Below are 21257 nucleotides of genomic sequence, written 5' to 3'. Positions count from 1 at the left end.
TGTTGAATTTCTGGAACCTTGACTGTCATAAACCCTGGTTTAGTTCTTTTCTGATCATGGCTATTAGGGATTCTATATGTCTCACTTATCTGTATGTCAATTTGTTTTTCCATCCTTGGGATGTTTCTTGCTATGATATATACTTCTGTAAACAGAATTTTTATGCCCTTTGTGCTATCTTTTTATTTTTCTTTGATTCCAATTAATCTTAGGTTAGTGGAATTTTCATAGACCCTTGCTATTTTTAAAGTATTCTCCTTGGAGAATGGTTACCAACCACAGGCTATCTTTTATGTCTGATATTCTGTCCTCACTTTGGTCAGTGCTGCTGTATATACTTTCAATAAAGTTCTTAGCCTCCTGGAATTCTTTTAGATATTATTTTATGAACTCTAGTTCTTTTCTGTATTTGGGTATTCATGGTTTGCCTGTCTTTTTTTAGTTCCTCTATTTTTATATCAGTACCGTATCTGGACTCATTAATCATTTGTCTGACTAGGGTCATTGTCTCTGCAATTATCTGTACAATTATCTTTTCTTTGAATTCACCAAGAGCCTTATTCATCTGCTTTCTTACCTCCATTGCTACTATTTCAGTTATTACAGCTATGCGGCTTTTGATAGCATCCCACTAGATGCCCCTTGAATTTGTTTTCAGAGAGTTTGGAGTTTCGGGGGCATTTTGATTCTGTGTTTTTTCATTTTCTGCTTTGTTTTGTTTTGTTTATCTGTTTTCTGTGTTCAGGCTTGCAAATTGTTTATTGTGGGTAGCTTCATTGCTACTACCAAGATTTCTTTAAGTAATAACTACTTTTCAGAGATGTCCTTTAGTCATAGCTGACTGTTGGCCTTTAGGTCTGTCCCATGATCCTACTACCTCTGTTTATTAGTGGAGGAAGGTTGCAATCTGTTTGGCCCAGGACCTCATTTTTTGGTGACAGACTATAGTATTTTTGAGCCCCAAACAATCTAGAGATTGGCATACAGAAAAGACTAGTTGATAGCAACAATTGTGTCACCTGGGGTAAAGGGTAAAATCAACAACAGTAGTATCAAGCACAGACTGGATAATGACAAACTATAATAACTAACACTATACCACCTTTAACCATAGTTATAGTACAAATTCTATGATAACAAGAGATTTATATGAAGAAATTTTTAAGTTGGAGAAATTAATGCTGTGAACTTTTTTTGTAGGAATTGCAACGTGACTGTATTTGGTACTTCATTTTCTTTTAAAAACTTCTCTCAATCTTGTGAAAACACTGAGGATTTAAGTATGAAAAGAAAGTTACCTCAGCGTTTTCCCATGTAGAGTTCTATGACTCTAATATGACCCTTGTTGAACAGGGTCCAAATGGTGGAAAATACCATAATTAAATAATAACTTGCTAACCGGAAAGCAACAGAAGACTGACCAAACAACATAAAGAGACTCCACCATGTAAACATTAAAGCCTATAGTTAATTACAAAGAATATTAGGATAAAAAATTGGTCGAGGTTGGGGAAAATGTAAACACGAAATACATCAGGAAACTCTAGGACTTAGTGATCAATCTAGTCTTTTGGTGTCATGTTGTGATTCACAGCTTCTAACACTTTCTAGCTCTGTGATCTTGGACAAATATTTAACCTATCCCAGCCAAGTTTAATTTTCTGTAAACTTATGATGTTTCCTAATGAATATAAATGAATGAGTTAATATATATTAAGAGTATGTGGTATGTAGTAAGCACTAAATCATTTTTATGATTATTGTGAATCATTCAGGTCCTCACAAATTTTTAAGAGCTATAGTATTCCAAAAACAAAAATGAAAAGTATACTGGTAGCATTTTAATTTTAACCCACGCCTTCTTCCATCTCAACATATGTGAAAAATGTCCAGGTCAAATATTTCATTCCACAGAAAATCATTCCTGGATTCCCACCTTGCACAAATAGAAATGACTTCTTCCTCCCTTGACCTCTTACAACCTTCTGTACATAGAAGTTATTTCTTTACCAGTATTCATAATGAACACCAAAGGCATTTGTTCTTTTCTTACATCTCCAACTAAACTGTAAGCTTTGTGAATGGTACCTATTTTAATTTTTAATCATCTTGTGCCAAGAAGGTCCAAAAATACAAGAGACATTGAAAAAATGTATTTAATTCAATGTAAATTTAGAGGTATTTAATAGATAACTATTCATCCCTATTTTGGCAGTATGTGCATTTTGTAGCATGTTGAAATTTTGGAATAAAACATGTGCTTGTTGACTTGTGCATCAGTGTTAGAATTAATGTGACTAAAGCTATGTGAATTTCAGAGGGGCTATTTTTGCCTTGCCACACATTTTTTTCCTGGGAACAACTCATTATTAATACTAAATTCAAGCTCAACTTAATGTCAACCATTATTAAGAATATGACATTTTGAGTGTGTACTCTGAAAATGATTTGGGTACATTAATCTATCAATTGTAGGAGCGAATCAGTGAAAAGAAAGTATTATTGTTATGAATAACATCTGCCTTTGGAGGAATCCAGGTGTGTGTATTACTTTTTTTACACCCTGTGGAGGAATTTTACCACATTAGACCTTGTTGCTGGCATGAAATCAATTTTGTGTTATATGTACAGATGCAGAAAAAAAGAAATTATGTCACACAGAATACATCTTTACTATCTCTATAAGATTATAGATTCTATATTAATTATAGTGTAAAGGCATACTCAAATTTCTTCTGTTTAGTGCTATTGAGTGATGATGTCTTCTTTCTAGATGTTTATTTTTCTCCACTTCATTTAAATTTCAAACTTATAGATTCAATGAATTAGTAAATGTTGGTTAAAATACCAATGTGCTAATATTTTAATGAAGAAGAGTTAGAAAGAGATGGATGTGTTTGCAATCTCAACTGTTATTTGGGTCATCACATCACTTGAACAATAAAATGTTCATTGAGGTTTTGAAAATAGCATTGACTCACATGGGTTGGATGCTCTGAACATTAGGTCCAAATGTCTGTCTTCTAGTATATGTTAAATAAATTTTGGAATTCATTCACTGTTGTATCCTGAAATGCCCTTCTCAAACACTAAAACATGATACGGATTTATAATTCATCCTAGAGTTGCTCCTCTTTATTTTATTTAATTTTACTTACTGTGCTTTGAAAATGTTAAGGAAATAATCAGGTATGTGTGAGTCAGAGAAAGGGTAAGAAATTAATATTCGATCAAAAATGGATATAAAGTAGCAATAACTATTTATTGCGATGACTTCACAGAATGTTATTGCTTCATTTACATTCTGTTTTGTGAAGGACTATCAAATTAAACTTAATTTTTCTGTTAGATATAGGAATTTTTCAAGAATTTTCCAGAGGTCACAGTTTATTTTAGTGGTAACTCTGCATACAACTATAGCCAACTTTAAGTAATGTGAAAAAATTTAAATTAATAATATAAAGCCATTAATATTTTCTGTTTTCAAAATACGTCCTGGTACGTTAGTTAATTTTTGAAATACTCAAAGTCAAATCAAACACTATTGTAGTAAAATCACCATAAAAATAGCTCAGATTTTCAAAACTACTTCACTATTTACCATTTAGTCTATAAGTGAACAAATTTCAGTTGGCTTCAGTGTTGGCTGAAGCAGTTTCTACCATGCTTTACTTACTCATTCAATCATTCAATCTCTTATGCAAGAAGTATTTTCAAATACTTAAATGAAATACAAAGAACACCCACAATTCTTGTCTAAAAATTTACCAGCCCAAGTTGGGGCCTGAAGATATAAACCAAGAAGAAGTAGGAAATCACAGTACAGCAGACTTGTAGAGCCTGCTAGGTGGTACTAGGGAAAAGCACAAGAGCCTAAAACTTTGCAGGAGGAGGAAACTGAGGTATTTTCAGGAAATACAGGGTATTTTAGTATCAATTTAAAAGATGGTCAGAGGGTTCCAGTAGCATATAAAGGGTAGAACATTTCAGGCACAGGGAGAATAGATATAAAGGCAGAAGTGCATTTCAAAGCCTACAAGCTGTCTCTACTTTTGGTTTTTTTTTGTTTGTTTGTTTGTTTGTTTTTTGTTTTTCTCTGGTACCGGGAACTGAACTCACGACCTTGCGCTTGCCAGGCAGGTGCTTTTTCCACTGAGCTAAATCCCCAGCCCCGTCTCTACTTTTGAACTGCTTAGTATATTCAGTCATTTCAGTAACCACAAGGGTAAACAACAGCAGAGGAAATAGGTCTTAGTTGAGTAATTACTTAACATTCATCGAGCATTATTATCACACGGAGTGCTAAAGCAAATCTTGTCCGGCCCTTCTGACCAGTGAGTACCATCTAATTAAGAAGACCATCAAGGCAGGGATGAAAACAGCATCTAATCAATCAGCAGCTGTCTTTAAAAGGCCTATGGCTGTCCGTATGGCGATTTATGGATTAACTGCAGCATCTTCAACTGTGTCAGGAAGAAAATTGGAAGCAGGTACAGACTTCAGAGTGTAGATTTATTTTGCTCCAGGCAGCGAATCCAACGGCAAGAGGGTGCCTATTCGGGTCCCTCTGACGCTGTATGGGTCAAAGTGTAGCTGCAACTAGGAGACCCCAGTGTAATCTAGTCATTTCTAAGCTACCAGTAGTAAGCAGGACTTTATTTAAAGAAAAAACTTCTGAATATTCTGATACTATAGAGTAAGTGTGGCATTTTGTATACTTTTGAGTAGTCAGCTAGGAATGTGAAAAATAAGATGTTCATTCATGCAATTCTAAAGCCTTATTGTTTAAAAATCTCTTCTTCCTCTGATGAATTGTTGAAATGATCTCTAAGAATTTTATTACAGGGATCAAAACTGTCATGACTCTCTGCCCCTATGGTGTGAGGCATAAAGTCACAGTGCAATGGTAATTATATTTTTTAAAATGAAAAACAGGACACTCTAATTTAACTGTAATAATTTCTGTTAGTCAAATCCCAACTGTGTTGCCAAGAGCAATTTTTTAAAAAATTACACAGATACATTACCATTATAATATCATGAGTACAGTTTCTAAAATGAAAAGTAAACATTTATGTTTTCATGACTTACAGAATATAAAATTAATGACTCAATCAATGTCTTTAAAATATGCATTAAATTTTCAGTGCCAGAAATATTTAAATTAAAGAACAAGTGACAAGTAGTGCCTCTCAGTGTAGCTACTTTAGATGAATAAAGTGTTTCCTGGGATGCTTTATGTCCTGTTCATCTTGACTTTGATGTTTTGTTTTCTTCCTCATACTTACAACGTTTATTTTTTAGATGTGCATTTTTGCTGAACACTAGAATTCTGAAGTTATCTGTGATTCTTTCTATTACGAACTTGGGCAGGCAGCAGAAACTGTGTTTGTTTACTCATCTTTAAAGTAGAGATGTGATACTAACTCTGCCTCTCTCACACCCTGCTGGTAGAGCAGATAATTCAGTAGTTTTCAAAGTATCAAGATATAAGCAGTTAGGGCGGGTATAGCATTAGTTGTACAGTTGTCTATTTTAGCATTTGGTTTTGCACATATTACAAAACCAAGTTTGTCTTACTTAACAGACGTGTGACATGTTCTTTGCAGAGGTGAGGAGGTCAGGAATTCCCCAGCAGTTTACATAGATGATGTACTTCATCTCTCTGTGCCTTATTGTCACTGTTCTGTATCCTGGGGATGCTTCACGCGGTTTTTATAGGTATCTTTATATCTGGAAGTATGGAGCGGGTGTTGATGGAAGTACTTACCTCCCAGAATTTCAATTCCATTGTCCTGCAGGTCAGGACTCATAGAGTGGTACAGTTCTTTGTCCTTCTCTGTCACCCTTCACATGTTACAGGGAAGAGTAAGGTTGCAGATTTATCTCAGAAGAATAACTCCCCATGTACTAAACACAGAGACTATACACAGATGACTTTAGAATATACTTCTGAACTGGGCCTGGTGGCACACACCTGTAATCTCAGCCCTTGGGAGGCTGAGGCGGGAAGATCACTGTAAATTTGAGGCTAGCCTGGGTTACATAGTGAGTTCAAGGTCAGCATGAAATACATAGGAGATCCTGTCTCAAACAACCAACAAAAAATTAGAATATAATTCTGAGAATTAATCCCCATCTATCTCATCCTACCATTGATATGCCTTTTCTCCAAATTCCTTTGTATTTAGTGTTTCTGGAAGTGTAAATTGTGTGTATTTTTGAAGAAGTATGGAGTACTTCAAAATCTGACGTCTCCTTTAGTTTATAATTTGCATAGGGCTGTGGCTGAAAGAATTAACCATGTCATAACTAAGGTACCGGTACATTTAACCATGTTGCACCTTTGAAGAATATACTTAAGTCACAAAATCATATTCTTTATTTCAGAGCATGACGAGTGTGTCACAAACCAGCACAGCTGTGATGAAAACGCTTTATGCTTCAACACTGTGGGAGGACACAACTGTGTTTGCAAGCCTGGCTACACAGGGAATGGAACCACGTGCAAAGGTAAGGTGCTTCAATGCCAGCACTGTTTCCACTATGTATGACGGACTGCATCTCTCTGTCCCTTCTCGTCACTGTTCTGTGTCTTGGGTACGCCTTGCACAGTTATTGAGAGCTTTCAAATCTGGCTCGTGCCAAACACTTCTGCTTCTTTGCCCCTGTTTCTTGATATCAGCCTCAGAGCATTTCATATCTCTCTTCATAAAACCACATCCGTAAGATCATTCTGGACATTTTTGTCCAGCTCAGCTCTATCCTTAGCATTTTAAATTTTACCATTTAATTCCCTAACTCTAAGTTCTTTTGTTATTTCTACAACTCTTGACTTTCTTCATTTTTTGGAAACTTTTCTGCTATCAATTTTACCTGTATCCCAGCTTCAAACATTTCTATTTGAGCCCAGTCATGAATAAATGATAGCTATTTGCTTCATCAACCCATTTTTTTTATACTGCTATCATCCACTGTGAAGTATCTCCATTTTGGGTCAGTTGAACAGTTTTTCTTCCACACACTCTGTCATGAGCTGTTGAGTACTGCTGTAAAAGATTAATTAACCATGTGTACAGGGTTTCTACATGTTATAGTTGCTCATTTCAGTTGGCTTGTCAATGCAGTGCATGATTCTTTCACATGTGCTACTTAGCTCAGATGTTCATTGCCATCAGAGGATATTTCATTTGTAATTCTCCACCATCTATTAAACCATGTTTTTACCACTGTTCTCTTTCTCTTCATCAGATGAGGCAAAGGGAGTAGAAGTCTATTTTGGAAACTCTACCAAATCCCATAGATAAGGTTGGCATTGCGTCGCAGGCCTGTAATCCCAGCACTCGGGAGGCTGAGGCAGGAGGGTCATTGCGAGTTTGAGGTCAGCCTGGCCTACAAAGTGAGCTCAAGCCCAGCCTGAACTGAACTGTATAGCAAGACCTGTCTCAAAAAGACAAAAATAAAAACCCCAAAAACTGAAGATAGCAAATCCCATAAATAATATTCATATTCCTTATTATGTGATATGATTTACCTACTTTAGGCATTTTAAACTGTAAGTCATGCCATTCATCAAATATATTGGTGTCATTTACCTTAGAGTTCACTGTGCTCAAATTACTATGTTACTTTCTACAGGAGAGATAGGAACCACCAAGAAACAATTAGTAATGGAATGGCTCATGCAGTGCTGTATACCTGTATACTGAAGTGAGATTTCAGTGGAACAAAGGATTACTCTAGTTTCCAAAACCATGGACCTATAGTTTCATTGTAGATCACAGGAAGAAGGCTTTCTTAGTCGGGGCTCCTAATCTCACAGAGATTTGCTTGGAAAACTATGCAAATAGTTCCTTCAGTAGCCCATTTTTGATTAAGGCTTTTATTTAGAGCGTCTATTTTTTTTTTTTTTTAAGTTCTTTATACATTCTAGATTGTAGTCCTGGCAATATTTTCCCATTCTGAAGTTTGTTTCTGTTAGTTGTTTGCTTTACTGTGCAGAAGGTTTTTAATTGGAGATGATCTCATTTGTTGATGATTAATGTTATTTGTTATTCAAAAAAAGAACTGCAGAAATTATGAGCATCTGTAGACAGATTCATTCTTGTATTTGAAGAAAGGAGAACTTTTAAGAATCTGTATAATCTTTCTTGGATGTTTGGACTACAGATTCCCAGAACAGAGTCTAGTTCCTATTTGTATCTGTTTTGGAAATAGAAGAAAGAACACTTTGAGCAGAGGGTAGTCTAGATGTAGGCGCTGAATCATTGATCTTTGTGCTGTAACAGTAGGCAGCAACCTTCCAAATTGCTCCAAGGAAACTTGGTTTCGAAGATCCATTCTTTATTATTTATGAGGTTTAAATTCTCACTTTATTTGCAAATACTCCCTGAACCAAGTCTTCTTCTTGTATAGGATCAAAACAGACTTAAGAACTAGGTTCAACAGAGCAAAATGACCTCTTTGGATCCGTCCTTTAATTCCGCACCATGAGTACCGGCTTCTACATTTCACTACTCTAAGAAAGTAGATCTACCTAATTAGAGAAAGTACATGCAGGAAAACTTTCGCTCCAGTGCCTGGAACAGCCAGCTGGTGTAGTGTTTTCGTGTCAGAACTTCATTAAGAAGCAACTGCTGAGCTTTAACATAGCCCAGGAGTAAGCTGAAGGAAGTGGGAAGAGGAGCTTCTAAGGAGCTTAGTATCATTCATCTTATTGTTTTTACCTTCTCTGGTTTTTCTCATCTGCCATATTTTCCCTCTTTCCTGTGCTTCTTTGAAGGCAGCACATACTGAAAGAGCACGTTGGCAGTGCTCCTGATCCTACTAGCAGAAGAACTTTTCTCCTGATCTCCAAAACCACTTTAATGTATCAGACATTGCAGTAGCCTTGCTTTTGACCCCGCATCCTGACCTGTCCTTAGCAGAAGAATGCCAGACTTTCCCTGAAGACCAACGATAGGAAATTCTCCTGACTGTTGGTGCTTCTAAGCCAGCAGGGGTGGCTGAGAACTTTCTGAAGGATGGTTCATTTCTCTAACATTTTCAAACCTTGACCAGTGTTTAGAATGATGAAAATTTCATGGGATTCAATGATTTCCTATTTCACAGTCTCATTCTCTAGATGATGGTTTGCTTTGTGTGTGATAGCTGTCATTTTTAAGTTTATTTTTAAGTTGGAGTGCTACAATGAGCTACAATCTGAATTTTATTGCATTTTTCATTGTATAAGATTACTGCTTTTTTGTAAAAGAAATGTTATTATTTTATTTTACAGATGACATGTTCCTTTAACATTAGAAAGAATACTGGGCCAGGGATATAGCTCAGTGGCATAAGCACCTGCCTGGCAAGTGCAAGGTCCTGAGTTCGATTCCCGGTACCAAAACCAAACAAATAGAAAGAATACCGCTTTCCTAATTGTGTTGATATTTGGTATATATATGGAAAACATTACCTTAGTACAACATCACAGTGGCTTTTACAATCTGATGTGTTCATCAAGGAATCAATAAAAGTTGAACTGTTTACTTCTAAATTTCAAAAATCCTGTGTCTGATTTATTTTGCTAAATAAATGTCTGACTTATTCATGTATCCGAATTTGTCTGACTTATTCATGTATCCGAATTATTTCAGCATTTTGCAAAGATGGCTGCAGAAATGGAGGTGCCTGCATCGCTGCCAATTTGTGTGCCTGCCCACAGGGCTTCACGGGGCCCAGCTGTGAGACGGGTAAGGGTGTCATTTTCTCTTGTCAAAAACGAATTTTTACGCCAATGCCAGAAGTGATCCACGAGGAAAATAATGTTTCAAGTGGGCTCTCAAAGCATGGAGCTATTAATAAGGCCGTGCTAGGAGGGAGGGAGTGGGGTTTTTCTGTGATGCATATTCACTGGGTGACTCCCCAAAATCAATCTGAGGAGGCTTGCAGTTATTATAACTAGACAGATACTGAGCTTTTTCAAGAGGACGTAGAGGATAGCACCAACTTTAATGACGATAATCCTTCATACCCATTCGGATTTCTTTTTTACTGAAATCTGTGATAAAGTGTAGAGTTCAAGCTTATGACCGTCTCTGTTCCCAGGATATACCACCATCTAAATGCGTACTGAGAATTTCCAGTAGTTTATTATTGTTTATTTACAAAGTAAAGTTTTCTATTCTCTATTTCTCATCCAAATCCATTATGAAATTATGCTTTCTGATGGATACTCACACTGAAAATTTGAAACTATTTTAAAAATAATATACAATCTGAATATAGCTATAACCCCAAATAACTTCTATGTCAAGTGAAAAACATACCTTAGGGACAAAAAAGAGTTTTGAGCATTAGGTCCTAATTAAAATCGTATCGGTGATAGTCTTGGTTGTATTGTTTGAGTAGTTCCAGTAGCAAATGACCTGATAGTCTGGTTATTCTCCCTGAGAGAAAGTTTCTGCCAGTAGTGATGGTTGCTATCATGCCACCCTGCTTTTCATAAATCCCAGTGTCACGGATGTAGTTCATGTGCTTCACCTGTTCTGCCTGTAGTCATCTGGTTTAATAAAGCACTGATCAGAATATGAGACAGGAAATGTTCTGCTCCATTTGGGAGGTAAAATTTTTACTGAATAGACACTGCCACTATGCAAAGAAAGATCTTTGTGAATAAGTTTGCATCACTAGTTCATCTCTTTTTTATAAATACCTCTAAGTAATGTTTTTCAAGCTTCAGTGATTGACTTCCTGTCTGTAATACTAATGCACTGGGGTCTTTTAATATTTATTTGCAGTACTGAGGATTGAAGCTGAGACATTCACACAGAGCTACATCCTCAATCCTTTTTTCTTTTTTCTGTTTTGAGATAGTATCTTCCCAATTCACTAAGTTATCGACGCTGGGCTTGAATTTTCAGTCCTGCCCCTTCAGCCTCCCAGAATTCTGGGACTAGGGACATGTGTCGCCGTGCTCTGCTTGTAACACTCTTTTTAAAGGCATCCTTTCCTAAATTAAAAGTTATCCGAACTTGTTGTACATCCGAATCACCTGTAGAACTTGTTAACCTATTAGACATACAGGTTTTTGGTAATGAATTATCATAGAATTTACTTGATCAAAATCACGCAGCTGTAATACAGTGGTCATCCAGATTTGTATTGCAGGATCTCCACTACCATGTGCACATATATCAAGGTACACTGTAGACTCCCATACGTCTGCACTGTGGTGATCCGTTTTCTGGAATACAGTACCTTGTTCTATTTCTGGTACAAGACCTGGATACTAAAGTTGTGGCTTTTTAAGGACTTTTTGAAAGTGTGAGGATAATTGTATGGAGTTTTGGATAAAGGCTGTCTTGAAAAATCTAAGATGAACCTTAGCCATGTCTAATTCTGCGTATCATTCTTCCTCGAGAAAAACATCAAATGATGAGATCATGAAAATCTGGGACTTCAAAAAATTAACGTTAGCAATGTAGTATTTCAGATTGGAAGAAAAATAACCCACTGGAAGAGTTGGCCCTCTCTGTATAATCATCCTTGAACTTTAAATCCATATGAAGACGATCCCAACCTGACCCTAACCAGCAGAGCAGTGTCTTGGGAGAAGAAGTAAGCTTAAACTCTAGTTCTATTGACTATTTTTGATGTTCACTTGGGCAAGTTACTTAAGTTCTCAGTGTCTTGTGCCCTCTGTTTAACCCCTCACTTCACAACTGTCTTCCAAGGCAGCTATTAGCTCCATTTACATAAAAATAGTGAGTTCACAGTGATTGCATTTCCTGCTAAACTCAGAACAGGCAGCTGAAAACAAAGACCTCCCTACTCCCAAACTCAGACTTTTTATCTAATATCTTCTGCTCTGCTGTTTTTGGAGACCTTAGCTGTGATTACCAAGCCCATCATCTCCTCCTTTCTTCTCCTCCCACCAAAACCAGATTGTTCTTTACTCTTCTTTATTTCGGTGAATAGCAGTCTTGTCCACCAAGTTTTGAGGGCGTTGCTCAGGAAATCGGCTCGCACTTGCGCCCTCCACCTCCCAGTGAGGTCATCTGCATTGCATCTTGTTATCTCTTTGCAGGGTTCCATTTCTTGCCTTCTGGCTGACCCTACGGTAGTTCGGAGGTCTCAAGTTTGTCTGCCTCCTTCCCAATCCCTGCAGAATATCAGAACATGATTCTATCATTCCATATAAGAAAAAACAAAAAACAAAACGAAAGCCAAGCAACAAAACTTCAGTGTCCCCCATTGCCCTCAGGACAAAGGCCGCTTAGTTTTTTCTGTACTAGGCATCTAACATAGGAGTGCTGTAGTACGGACCTGCATTCCCAGCTGGGTTTTTTTTTTTTTAATTTGAAACTTGGTCTTGTGCATTGCTGAGGCTTCCCTTAAATTTGCAACCCTCTTGCTTCAGCCTCCAAATAGATGAGCTCACAGACAGAGCCAGCGGGGCCGCATTTTTAAATGCGATAACACCCTTCTAGCTGTTCATCCACCCAGCTTCACCCTCTTGTCCTCCTCTCTCCTCGCTTCATTCCCATCCCAGCCGTGACTATCTTGTGTTTAAGGCGGATTGTATTCACTTTTGTATCCTCAAGACCCAGGGTAAGGACACACCTTAGTGGATGTTCCATACATACTTGGTGAATCAATAATCAAGGTGTAAGTTATCGATTAAATGGTGATGAAAATGATGTAGCAGTTTCCATATTTGCTGGACAGTTTTTGAATGTTATTTTAAAGATGTCTTCGGGAACATCTGACCCCACATTCTTATGTGGCAGGTGTGATGGTTTGTGCCTAGATGCCGTCCCCCCCACCCCAAGTCCTCATGCCGTCTTAGGCTTTTTTGGAGGTGGATGAATCTAGTGTGGGTGATGCTGACGTTAACTGTGTGATGACTGCACCAGTCCACTGCTTCATTTGGCACCCCCTAACCCCGGCAGTCTGGATGCAATAGAAAAGGGGAAGAAAGATGCTGTTGAGGTCTCCTGTTGCTTGTGCTGTCTTCCACTGCTGTGCACAGTTGCTCTTCTGTCATGTACCACCCTGCTTTGGAGCCAGCAGAGTGTGGACTGAAACCTGTACAAATTCTGAGCTAAATAAACCTCTCCTCCCTTAACTTTTGGCATTGGGTATTTTGTCTCAGCAATGAAAGAAAAGTAATCAAGACAGCAGGCAATAAATTAAGGCACAGAGAGATGAAGTAACTTACATAAGATATCTCACTATAGATCCTTATCTGCTCATTCCTGGTATAGCATTTTTTCTCCCTATTTTCCTCTCTCCTTCCTTTTTTCCTATGTCATGCTGTCCATCCAAGAATTCATCATACTCCAGCCTTCACCAGGTCTGTGCTTTTTGTTATCCTCACGCCTTCAGCTGCAAAGTAACCCTGGCTTTAAATACAGATAACTGTGACAAGTTTTTCATCCATAGGTATGGGAAGCATCGGGATTGTCAGGATCTGCAAGTGTAAAGATGGCCTAGCGTTGGCCTTCTGGAATTAGATGGTGTCTGATATTTAATGAGGAAACTGATTTGTGGTCCCAGTGAGCATCTGTGGAGCCCTCACAAATTTTGTGACTTCGCTGCATGCAAAGTCACAAAATTTACCCTTTCTGGATAAGGCAGATTGATGTACGTGACTTTTACCAGCTCTTGATACTTGAAGTGAGAAGGTCTCCCCAGAAGTTCGTGCCCTCATTTATTTAGTCAGTTTCTGTATTGTGTGTGTCTCAGTAGAAATGGTTGAATTCATTTACTAACTTCATAAGAGAGCTATTTGTATGCTTTATGCTGAGTGAAATTAATTTTTTATAGACGTATTTTTTAGTCAGTGTACAAAACCATCCACATGTACAGCATAGCTTCATTTTTAATTAAACACCCTAATATTCTACCAGTGTTTAACTTGGATTTGGTGGGGCGATTATTTCTTGGATAACTCAATAAAAAATACTAGAAGTCTGTGTGCTGAGGCTTACTTAACAGCTCTATGGCTGCCATTCTGTATTTATTACACAGTTGCTAAACCTCAGCAAACATGTGTCTGATGACCTAATTAATATGCAAAACTGTCTCATTATACTAAAAGTAAATCTTTCAGTAATGATTTAAGGCATAACACTAAAGATTTGACAGTTGCCTATAAACAACCACTGACTTAAATCAAATTACAATGTTTATAACTGGGAGAAATTTGGTACCAAGTGGCAGAGCTGAAGAAATATATGCTGAAATATGAAAGAATAGCTCAGATGTTTTGGTGATAAATGGCTACTTTTTTCCCCATATGTGTAAAATAATGGATCTTAGCTGTAGATCAAAACATGAGATGAGATTTTAATTATCTTTAGCAAGTAGTTAAATGAACATAAATTTAAGTTGCATTCCAAAGTGTTTTTGTAGTGTTTTAATATATGTTGCTTTAAAGCATGGAGCACATGTGAGTTTTGCTTTATTTCAAAAATTACTTCAGCTGGATTGAAGCTGATTAAGAAGTTTATATAATTATTGAACTGGTATGTTAGATATTATAGTGTAGGTAGTTAAAATCCTTTTTTCAGCAAAAAATGTTGTTTTCCTGGTAGTGTGTACAGTTAGCATTTATTATCATTGTCAAACTATTAAGTTCCCTGATATGGTTAAATTAACCCATGTCTCATCATCAAAAAATGTACATATACGTAATTTCTTGATCACTAAGCTTTTTAAGGCACATTTTTTGGAAGTGTACATCAATTTATATCATTTTACATAGGAAGATAAAAAATTTAGAAGCAAGAGTTCTCAAAACATTTTGATCCAGCATACCTTTGCTTGCAAAAATGACTTTGAAATTCCATTTCCAAAACATATATCTCTTTTTGTGATAGAACAAGAGAACGAGTAGCAAATTTGTGATGACTTTAAAAACCATGCTTTAGCAACAGAAATTATTTCTTCTGTAGCTAAACAAACATCATATGTAAGAATCTTTATTAAATTTCATTATAATAGAGAAAATTTGGGAAAAGGAAGCCTTGTTTCTGGTATCACTGTCTGTAAAAGTCACTTTTGTGGATCTGAATTTCTGAAAGGAAGAAAGATAGAACAGGTCATTGGATGGATTTTCTGATGACCTTATCCATTAAGCTGCCTAAGGCGATATCTCAATTCATACTTGCTGAGACTAATTCGGTTCTAAAACTCAGGCACTAATGATAAAAGTGATTAAATTACATTTGATGCATACATAGACATTAATCAAATTTGTATGAATTAGGCATTTAGATTCTAATGATATTCTTCCTGTTATAGAATTTTTTTAAAAATTTAAGGTAACAAAACCAGTCTCACCAAAGAGTTTTTGGTCATACTTCAAGTATGAGTTAACTTGAGTGCTTAGGACATACCTTCTTTTTATGTTGTTTATCCTTTACCTATTTTAAATCAGATTTTAATTACTTAATGTTATATCAAACTTTTGTCTCCCTTGAGGCATTTAACACCGTTAGGAACATAAGAGTTGAAGTCAGAGAGACATCAGCCTGAATCCTAGGCTCGGTTGCTATCAGTTGTGTGACCATTTTCATGTTATTTCATTTTTCCATGTCTCAATTAGCACATGTGTAAAGTGGAGATGATAGTAATATCTACCATATTGGTTTGTTCTGGAGATTATATGAAAACACATAACATCATGTCTAGGATTTAGTAAATAGTAAATGATTCTTGATAAGATTAAGTACTTTTTTTAGTTTACATATGTATTATGTATATATGTATGTATGTGTTTGAAGCTTTTAGGCATCTTTGAAATAGCCGAAGATATTCTGAGAGCTACAAATGAAGGAATACAGTAATGGTTATTGAAAAACCTGTTCCTAGTTTTCTTGATTCATTCATAAGCTAGCTTTATGATTTTCCTATACCTTAATAGCTTAAAGTACTTAATTCAAAATTTGTCTTCTGTACATTTACTGAAGATTGTTATATTTAGTTCTAATGCAAATCTTTAAAAATTAATGTATTATGGAAATTGAAGTCTTTGGACTATTTAAAAAGTAGTTAAAAGTTCCCAGTGCTAAATCTCAAAGTCATTCTTCCAAGTCCCCCAGGTTAATTGGAAAAGTGTTATTCACTCTTTCCATGTATCAGTCATGTATAATAGATAACAACTATGATGGGGAAATTTTTCAAACTTTTTTATTTTAAGGACTACTTAATTAATACTGAAAATGAGGACACATCATGGACTTAATGTAAGGAGAAAAAATAACTTTCAATCTGTTAGAGAGCATGTCTCCAAGGAAATAGGCCAAGTAGATTAATTTAATAGCTTGGAAAAGAACTTTGCACTAAAAAATTGATAATTTTTCCATGGATCACATTTTGTTTAACTCGTACTATGCGTTTGAATTCCTAGAATTCATATCCCATGCATTTTTTTAATCAAATCAAATAAAGTCATTTTTAGATTTCTATTTTGTGTAAAATAACCAAATGCTTAATTAATAAGTGAACAAATAATATATGCACATGGCATAAAATTTGAAAGGACAAACACGATCCAAAGAGGAGTAAATCCCCTTTGTACTTCTTCCTCAGCCACTGTGTTCTCCTCTTAACCATGTACCGCAGAAGTCACATTATCCTAAGTCTTCCTGGGCGTGGCTTAAGTAGGAAAGCCAGTCTTAAAAAGGCTGGCTTCCATGCATAATGTGAAATTTTAATTTATAAAAGTCACTGTTGCTGGTGGAAGGACACAGCTTAGAGAAATGCTTTTTCTCTTTCATTGGGTGTCTTCATACATTGGCTGGGAATTTTCTATGATTTTTTAATTCCTAAATTCTAAAATTATTCATCTATTTGTTACATAGATGAGCTGATGAACATCTCTTCGTCAAATCTGTGGTGGAAAAGATAGAAATGATATCCTGGTGAGACATTAGAAATAAATAAAAACTTGACCAGCTATCGAAGGACTTAGTTTCCTCTAACTCAAAATATATGCACCGTGCAACTTTTTATTTGTACTTAAATTATTTGTGCTTCCTGCATTGCTGTCCTTACTCCTAATGTGTTTCTTTTCTTTCCTCTTGAAGGATATGCTTCAGTAATCTCTCAGAGTGGGTGTAGTAGTGGCAAATTCAGTCTTGATCTAGGAAGGGCTTTATGACACTACGTTGGTTGGGCATAGAATTGTAGGTTTTCTTTAAGCACCATGAACAAAAGTATTCCATTACTTTGTTGGGCCTTGGAGGTGTTTATTAAAAAGTCTTCATTCAGTTCAATTGTAATTCATTTGATGTTACTGAATTTTCTTCATACTAATTTCCCCCTTTTCTTTAAGATCCCTTTGTCTTTGGGTTATATGACTTCAAAACATTGTTCTGAGTATGAATTCAATTTCCCTTGTTTTGCTTGGGACTCCTTTAGATGATTAAATTGATGATTGAATTTGAGGAGCCAATTCTTTCACCAATTTTGGAAAATGTCTTTATCTCATTCAACATTGCTTCTTGCCCCTCCTTTTCATTTTTTCCTTCTGGAATGTTTGCCCTTGGTACTGGGGATTGAACCCAGGACCCTGAGCTACATTGACAGCTTTTTTCTTTTAATGGGTCTCTGTAGATCACTGTATAGCCTAGGCTGGGCTTCAACTTACAATCCTCCTGCCTCAGCCTCCCAGTTTGCTAGAATTACAAGTGTAAACACTACCACAGCTGGTTTTCTTCTGAACTTTTCCCTGGACACTTACTCAACTTTGTCTTGCTTCTGTGTTTTCAGTTTGTGTTTTCCGTATCTTTCTCTCTCGATGCTGTACCTCTTGTAATTTTTTCATATTGGTCTCCAATTGTCTCCTTAACTTTGTCTAATTCTTTGTTCAACTTACTCATTGACTTTTAGAAATTTTAATTACTATATTTTTAATCTCTGGAAAATTTTCTTTTACAATCTTTTACTTCTTTCTCCTTAGATAGTATCGTTTTCTTATGATTTTTGGTTCCTTCTGTTATGTCTTTAATGATTTTAAACATTTTTATCGTATTACAATCTTTATGATATTTTTCTATTATCTGCCTTTTATTATATTTATGGATTCTTGCATGTGATATAGTGTTTCATTTTATATTTTGTACTTTTGTGTCTTACCTAATTATTTCCATTAAATCTTCACCTGTGACACCAGAAGACTTTTCCATCTACAGAAAATTTAAATTTGCTTCTGCAGGTATACCAGGAATATTACAACCCATATTTTACATTCATGTCTTTGCTGAGGGGTGTCTACATCGGTTGTATAAATTTTAACCTCAGAACGCTCATGAAAGCAATCATTCTTTGTTCATTCAAGCTCATTAAAAAATAGTCTCCTAATTATCTGTACTGGTAGTGTGTGTGTGTGTGTGTGTGTGTGTGTGTGTGTGTGTTACTAGGGCGTAGCCATTTAAGGACTTTGGTCTGTCACAGCATTGGACCTTCTGTAGGCCTAGGCCCTCTCTGCTGCCAAACATGTGGAGTCACAAGACCCAAATCTGAGGTTCAGTTTCCTCTTGTGCCACGTAGAAATTCCAATATCTTAACAAGCTGTTATGAATTTAATATTTTATCTTTAAGTCTTGTGTGTACATTACCCTGTTATACAGATGCTAGTGCTGAAATTTAATAGAAAATCGCCCATTTTACATGTAAGTATGATTTTGTTAATATGCAGTAACTTCTAAGAGGGATGAACTTCGTTCATAAATGTACAGACTGAGGTGAACCTCATAGTGGTTCAGTGAAAAAGGGGTGGAATATAGGAAGGAGCAAAGCGACATGAGCTTCCTGGCATTTAGTAGGAATAGAGCTGGGGGTATGAGTATCTTTTTCTCTTCACTACCATTTTAATTCTCTGAACAGAAGCTGTGTTTACTAGAGGTTTCTTACCTGTGGTTAGTTTCCAAATGTTTTGATCGTATAAGACTGGAAGAAGCTCCTATGTATCAACTTTATCCAGCTGATTTGTGGTTCTTCCTTTACAACTTACTATTTCTTGGAGAACACATTATATTCTAAGTACTTTTTTTAGATTTAGACTAAAATGTGGCTTAGCAGGATTCATAAGGGTTTTCAGTCAAGTCAAAGAAGATCAATCAAGTTTTTGAAAGTCATAGATCAGGAAGGACAGCCAATATGACAAAAGATGGAATCAGGATTCCATTATTCCAACCAAAACACAATGAGATCCAGCAACATCATAGCGCTTAGCAAATATTTAAAAGTGACTCCTAATGAAATACTTTCATCCCTTAAATAGGGCCATACCTCTTCTCCCACTGTTTTACTTCTATATTCTGAATTCTGATCTCTTCCATCTTTGTGCACACTCTGTGTCCTTTGCTCCTACCCTTTGGATTTCATCTTTCCTTTGGTTGTCCTTCACTCCTCCCTCACCGTTTATTCCATTCCTTCCCCTGGAGTATGGGTTCCTTATAGAATAATGATAGAATCTACAGTTGTGTGTTTTACATAGAGTTTAACATTATGCTTTGTATATAATAAGAAGTTCATGAATATTAGTGAGATATTAATGCAAGTATGAACCAAAAGTATAATGTGCTACCTCTCAAAGAAAATTCTTACTTAGCTTAAATTAATAGAAAGACAGTATATGAAACAATATGATACTCTCCCTGAATTCTGTAATACATTCTTCCATAATTTCATATTATAATTACTTTGGGCCAATACTTTTTAAAGAGTATTGGCAAGTGGGAGTGTGCATGGGGAAAAGTTTTTTCTAGGAGATGAACACCCTGGTAGAGATTAAAAAGTAGTTGAATAAACCCTTGATGTTCAGTCAGGAAAAGAAATAAATAAATTTGAAATGTCATTGTGAAAGCTATCCTTAAGTACATAAAGGGATAAAGTAATATGTGGATTTTGGATTCCATTATTCTATGTAGCTCTGGAGAGCAAAACTAGTAAGTTTAGTAAAAGGCAAGCTTCAGCTCAGAGTGAGAAATTCACTAATCTCAAGAACCATATGAAAAAGGGATGGACTAGTCTGTGTGTTCAAGCAGGGTTGAGAGGACAAATATTAGGGACTGTATTAGCTAAGGTTCTCTACAGGGAGATAACCAATGTAAAATATATAATTATACGTAATATACATAAAATATATATAATTATACAAAGGGATTTATTAGGTAAGCTTACAGGATCAGAGGTGGGAGAGTCACAGTGGCCCTCCACAGGGGCAGGGGCAGGAGAGTCCAGAATGGCTCTCTGTGTGCTGGAGAACCAGAGGGTCCAGTAGATCTGAGGCTACCAACCAGACGAGATTGGGAGTTAACAGTCACTTAAAAGGTATTAGTGACATGTTCGTGCCCACCTGTTCTGTCCCTGTCATTTGTATAAAATGTTCCCTGTGCACATAGGCAGTTGGAGGTAGAAAGCCCCCAAATAAAAGAACTGCGTTTTATTTTATCTTCACACATGTCACATTAGATATGTATGCACAGGACGCTAATGAAAGTTTAATGTGGAAAATTTGGTGCCTGTATCCCTCAAAGTTTGCTGCCAGTCCAAACACTCTTTATGATCTTATGATTCAGCAGGAGGCCAAATGTCAGAGCAGAAGGAGCGCATATTACTGTAACCCAACAGCTGTGGGCACAGTTCCTTAGCTATTCACTTTGTTGGCTTTACAGAGCAAAGCAAAGTGTGAGAAATTCAGCTTCTTCATCTCTTACTAATAGCTGTTGTAGAAGGTATAAGGATTCATGGGTAAGGTCATCATAACAGCTAATATTTGTGGAGCCACTGCTATAACTGTTTATCTGTCTCAGTTAATGGAATCATCTTAACAACCTAAAAGGCATTATTTTTCGAAAATAGTCTCAGTCTATTTTTCAAAAAGGAAATCTTTTCCTTTCCTTCTTTTCTCCTTCCCCCATCGCAGTTTCTCTTTTCTTTTGAACAGTTTCTTCCCATTTCACAATATTATTGTATATTTTGGATCTTATTTATTCTTTCAGCCTCTCACACTAGGGAGATAATTATATATATATATGATAGTTATACTTTTAATTTCTCTTAGTTCATTGAAGAGAAAGGTTTCTGATAATATTGTCCAGACATTTTTTTCATGCCTATATCTTGTACTCTGAGTAACTATTTTGAAGATAACAATACGCAATGTATTAATCATTGTTACTCTCCTGTTATCTTGTTTTGAATTTTGCTTTATTTTTTTCTCTTTAAACTAAAATTAAAAAAATTATAGATTTGTACAC

The 21257-nt window shown here is 36.1% G+C and overlaps 1 protein-coding gene across 1 annotated transcript in view; it reads left to right on the top strand.

Moving 5' to 3' along the window:
- Nucleotides 1-21257, top strand: part of Nell2 (neural EGFL like 2) — a gene marked incomplete at its 5' end in the record, with an annotated part of 379873 nt that overhangs the window by 274344 nt on the left and 84272 nt on the right. Inside the window, 2 exon segments of the mRNA XM_005406591.2 lie at nucleotides 6391-6513; nucleotides 9639-9734. Of these exon segments, the coding sequence (XP_005406648.1) occupies nucleotides 6391-6513; nucleotides 9639-9734 (219 nt within the window).

Source organism: Chinchilla lanigera, unplaced genomic scaffold, assembly GCF_000276665.1.
Source record: "Chinchilla lanigera isolate Chin_1 unplaced genomic scaffold, ChiLan1.0 scaffold00099, whole genome shotgun sequence".
Taxonomy (NCBI): domain Eukaryota; kingdom Metazoa; phylum Chordata; class Mammalia; order Rodentia; family Chinchillidae; genus Chinchilla; species Chinchilla lanigera.
This window is presented reverse-complemented; position numbering and strand designations above follow the sequence as displayed.